Source organism: Staurois parvus, unplaced genomic scaffold, assembly GCF_062004578.1.
Source record: "Staurois parvus isolate SC_StPar_1 unplaced genomic scaffold, SC_StPar_1.0 ptg000090l, whole genome shotgun sequence".
In the NCBI taxonomy this organism is placed as follows: Eukaryota; Metazoa; Chordata; class Amphibia; order Anura; family Ranidae; genus Staurois; species Staurois parvus.
Genome location: NW_028317886.1, coordinates 23,770,001 through 23,775,524, shown reverse-complemented (window position 1 = coordinate 23,775,524; position 5,524 = coordinate 23,770,001). Strand labels below are relative to the sequence as shown.

General features: G+C 44.3%; 1 protein-coding gene across 1 annotated transcript; it reads left to right on the top strand.

Moving 5' to 3' along the window:
- Positions 1–1,123: 1,123 nt before the first annotated feature.
- Positions 1,124–4,736, top strand: POU4F2 (POU class 4 homeobox 2). Its single transcript, XM_089670483.1, has 2 exons — positions 1,124–2,229; positions 2,585–4,736. The coding sequence occupies exons 1-2, from the start codon at positions 1,993–1,995 to the stop codon at positions 3,515–3,517; spliced, it is 1,170 nt and encodes a 389-aa protein (XP_089526609.1). The 5' UTR covers positions 1,124–1,992; the 3' UTR covers positions 3,518–4,736.
- Positions 4,737–5,524: the final 788 nt, after the last annotated feature.

Below are 5,524 nucleotides of genomic sequence, written 5' to 3'. Positions count from 1 at the left end.
TACAAAGCACATGGAGAGATGCTGCCTTTCCTCCCCACTACTCTGAGTCTTATGCAATATCCTGTGTGTGTTCAGCAAAGCAGATTTATTACAGTCACACTAAATACTGCGCATTATATAATAATTACAGCACAGAATGTCCCTTGAAGAGAAGGCAAATTACACAAACCTTGTTAATTAGAACATAATTTCAAGTTCCAACCATTATCACTGACAATGCAGTCTAATTAACACGACTGTGTTAATCTGCTTCTTACAAGAGCACAGAGGGGTTTTATCATCTTAAAGAGCTCCTCTATGATGGACTAGGCTGGCAGTCATTAATAAAAGATCCTCAGTGCTGACATGGAATTTATGGCACACACAGTGTAATACAGACTGGAGTGTCTCTCATTTTCCAGCACTATTATGAAAACTAATAAATTCGTCAAAGCGAATTAAGCATACAAATCAGATGAGGCATAACAGATTACATATTGAAGTGCTGTGTCTCCCCAGCCTAAATGAAATTTCAATCTAATAATTCCTTCCTGGCCCGGCCATAATTTGCTTAGAGATGTTGTTGGAGGTGGTGCACAGCGCTATTCGCACTATAATTAAATGATCCTCAAGCTCTTAACTTTGATTTATTTCATTGCGACGAAGTGGCGACAGTGAAGGCTACACAATGCAATTTTGGGATTTCCTTATACAAAAAAAAAGGGGAAAAAATACAATTTTTCGGATACGATTTTAAATATATAAATTAGGGAAGATGAATTAAAAAAAAGGGTTCACTTAGTGGGGATGTAAGGCAGCAGCTGTGACAGGTGACATTAACCCATTGATGGGGGTCGTCTTGTACTTTGTGATCACTGGAATTGCTGCACTGGATTCCTTGTGACGTTCAGTGCATGATCTAAAAATAGCAAATTGGAAGGGTGATTGGGGAGGGGGGTTAAAAATATCAGGTGTGTGCAGCTATTTAAAGACAGGAGTATGAAGTGAGTGCTCATGCGCCCGGTGCTGGCCTTCCCATCGTGTTAAGACTTCATATGTGACCGCAGGCTGTAGAAACCAGGCAGGGGACCATGACATTAGTCACAATGAAGTATGTGTTGCTAAAAGCAGGACATTCCCCACCACCCCTCCTTCTGTGATAGGACTGAGCACAAGCACATCACATCAAAATATTCTACAGAACTCTGATTGAGAAGATAGGATGAAGAAGGTAATAGGGGAGACAAAACAATGACAAGGGGTGGAGAACACACACATCTATTGTGAGACACACAGAGACTCTACAGTGTCTATCCATCACAAGCACACACACACATACACACACACACACACAAGGCTATCCAATCACAGATGAGCTCTGAAGCCATAGAAGAGAGAGGCTGGATGTGCCTGGAATCCAATCCACACTGATACCTCCTCCACTCACAGACTACCTGGCAGGCCAAGGTGTACAGCTGGAGCAGCATCGGTGCAGCACAAGAGAAGACCAGGCTCCTGGGAGGCGTAGGGACAGCTTAGATTAGGGATCCCATGGCACTAGAGGAACACTGCTGGAGCTTGGACATAAAGGAGGCATGGCACAACCTGTGAGGGGAGCAGCTGGCCTGGGACACATGGCTGCAGTCCTAGTCTTCTAGGAGGTTAGGAGGAAGAGCTCTCTCCATGGCCACAGATTCCGTTATCAAACATTGACACCAGGAGTGAGGGAGCCCCTGGATGGGAGGAGTAAGGGAAGGAAAAATCTTAGAAGATCTTGTATTTACTCTCTAGGGGGGAGGAGGGGGATAGGCAAAGGCACGCTACTCCTAGGGACAGAGACAAAACTGGGGGAGCAGGAGAGGACAGGAGGAAGGAAGGGAAGCTGCTGACAGCTCTGGGGCTCCATAGCCTTGGTACATTGGAAGGACACATCTCAGCCTTGTCCGTTATCCAGAAGGTGTCTGGACCCCCCAGCAGCCCTTTGCTCCAGAACCCCCCCCCCCAACAGCCAACATGATGATGATGTCTCTGAACAGCAAGCAGCACTTCAGCATGGCTCATAGTAGCCTGCAGGACGAGGCCAAGTATTCTGCCCTACACTCCTCTTCCCCGCACTCGTCCTCCTCGGCCACCAGCTCTCCCAGCATCAGCAGTGTCAGGAGCAGTACCGGGGGAGGAGGAGGTAGCGCCAACAGCAGCAGTAGCAGCAGCTCGGAGGCGATGAGAAGAGCCTGTCTCCCAACCCCACCGGTATGTACTCTGCATAATCACCGCTCTAAGGCACATCTTGACAGCCCCCTTTATCTGCTTGATGTTTTTTTCATGTCTGCACAGCAAATCACCCAACACATCCAATGTTTCCCCCCCTTCTTTCTCTCCCTCTCTCTCTCTCTCTCTTTTGCCTCAACTTATGTATTCAGTCGGTCTTGCCTTTCATATTAATTTTTATGACCTGGGATGTTGCATGTATCTTGTGTAGTGTGTGCCTAGGCGTGTGTTCTGCCTTTCTTCCCCTCTCTGTAGCAGGATTTTTAACATTCTGGAAAAGTTTTAATCGCTGAATTCCCAGCAGACAGTAATGTGTGCTTTCTATTTGACATTGCAGAGCAATATATTTGGAGGTCTGGATGAGAGTTTGCTGGCCCGTGCTGAAGCGTTGGCTGCTGTGGATATAGTGTCTCAGTGCAAGAGCCAACACCACCACCACCACCACACTCCCCACCACAGCCCCTTCAAGCCGGACGCTACCTACCACACCATGAACACCATCCCTTGCACATCTGCCTCTTCTTCCTCCTCAGTGCCCATCTCCCACCCTTCTGGAGTGGGCAACTCTCACCACCACCACCACCACCACCATCACCACCACCAGCCCCTGGAAGGAGAACTTCTAGACCACATCACCCCAGGACTGACACTAGGGGCCATTACAGGACCAGATGGCTCGGTGGTGTCCACTCCAGCTCACCCACACATGTCCAGCATGAACCCCATGCACCAGGCGCTCAGCATGGCACATGCCCACGGGCTACCCTCCCACATGGGATGCATGAGCGACGTGGACGCTGATCCCAGGGACTTGGAAGCCTTTGCTGAGAGGTTCAAGCAGAGGAGGATCAAGCTTGGGGTGACCCAGGCAGATGTAGGATCTGCCCTTGCCAACCTGAAGATCCCTGGGGTAGGTTCCCTCAGCCAGAGCACCATCTGCCGCTTTGAGTCCCTCACCTTGTCCCACAACAACATGATCGCCCTCAAGCCCATTTTGCAAGCATGGCTGGAAGAAGCTGAGAAGTCTCATCGGGAGAAGCTCACCAAGCCAGAGCTCTTCAACGGCGCCGAGAAGAAGCGCAAACGGACGTCCATCGCCGCCCCCGAGAAGCGCTCCTTGGAAGCCTACTTCGCCATCCAGCCTCGTCCTTCTTCCGAGAAGATCGCCGCCATCGCCGAGAAGCTGGACCTCAAAAAGAACGTGGTCCGGGTCTGGTTCTGCAACCAGAGGCAAAAACAGAAACGGATGAAATACTCAGCTGGAATATAGACTTTGCTTGGGATTTGACTGAAATTTTCTAAAAAAAAAAAAAAAGAACAGATTTTAATGTTTTTAAATATATAAATAGCTATATGTCTAATACGTAAAAAAAAAAAAAAAAAAGGTGGGGGGGATAACCTTTTTTGCCATCCTAATGCCCCCTCCACGTCTTTGTCAAGAACAATAAACTCTTGGTGACTCCAGATCAGTTTTAAAGGATCAGGACTACACAAGTAAGAAATGTTTTATTCTTTGCCCCCCTTTAAATGACAAATATTTTTAAGGATCACGAGAATAAGTGACTGCTAAGAAAATGCTGGGGACTTGATTGTTCCAAGGGCGCTGAAAGCCATGCCATTCCCTTGCAGCGTTTCCTTCAGATGTTACATAGAAATATATATACACACATATTATATTTTTAACGTGATAAGTATATCTGTTCCTGTTGTGATGCTGGCTTTCGATCTGATCGCCCCCAATGTGTCACTTTTGCTTCTTTGTTTTGTTTTTTTTTCTTTTTTTTTTTACAATCAAAATGCTTACTAGCAGAAGTTCAATGGGTTTATTATTCTGTGTTGTTTTAAATAGCAAGTACCTTTTTGCTCCTGTTTAAAAAAAAAAAGAGGTTCACTAATGTGTTTCCCAAAGTTTGAACTCACATCGTTGTTTAATAAACAGAGGTGACAAAGTTCCACAATTCGATCCATTTCCCATAAATAGAAAAACATCTGTACATTTCCATAGACAGATCTCCATAGCTGGTGACAATAATGACCGCTAATAGGCAGAAAGCTTTGTCTGGCTCCTATATGAGAACCTTGATCCTAGAATGAAGCTAGATGGCCTTACATATTTAATGGGCATCCCTAGACACAACTCAGGCAGCCATAGAGCCTCTTATCCTCTTTGTCATGGAAGTACTGCTCTGCCTAATTCTGGTTACCCCAACCCCCCACATTATTGGGGGGCCTACACATATCCACACACTCCAAGTGTCCGTAGTGTAAATAGTGAACTTACTCACACACCAACACATCTATAAATATGCTCTGACAGATTTTTTGCTGTATTGCTGTTCTGAGATTATTTCAGGTCTTCTGTCCCGTAAAAGGTTGGTTTTAGTTGTTTTGCTAATAGACGTTTTTTTATTTATTATGGTAATGTATTAAGTTATTCCAAAATGTTGTGGAAAAAAAGTATTTCATTAAAATACAAGGTTTTGACAGCTGCTTGGCAAATAGTTCTTTCTTGAATTTGTATAAAAATGATCTGCTTAGTTGTAATGTACCAGGGAATTATTTACTAAAGAAATCATTTTTTAAGCTAGCCATACATTATACAATTTTCTTATTAAATTTCCTTTAGATTTACCTTCAACTTTGTAGTGCAAGGGGTTGCCTGATTGCATACAAATTGAAAGTGTTTTGGTTTGACCTCATATTATATAGTTTTGGTAAATCTAAAGGAAAAATTGTATAATGTATGGGAAGCCTTAGGCTTACCTAGATTTGGAGAAATGTACATTTCCTAAAACTTCCCTCAATAAACAGTGTTTGAGATGAAGGCTAGGTTTCTTTAGTAAATCAGCTGATTTGAATTGAGTGTGACTAGCATGGACAGATGTGTTACTAAAAAACGCCACATTATAGACAGTTTTCCATTTGAAACAAATATGCGATTGTATTTTTTAAAGTCGATACTATAGTTACTTTCAAATACTAGCCGGCTGCTAGATGCAATTTTAAATGTCATTACCTAGTCAAAATACTGTAAATAACTAATTGCTGGATCGATGGGCTGTTATTACAACGAATGTGAATCATACTGATGGTGACGATGGGGTCCCAGGAGTATTAGACAGTCCCCAAGCTGAAAGTTTAATCGCACTGTTTTATTGACTGGTGTTTGGGACCCCCACTGACCCAGTTTACATCACTGGGGGCTTATTCCCTTCCTACACCCCGTGTACTCCTATAATACAATATTACCAGCTATTCCAGAATTCCAAGAGAGCTA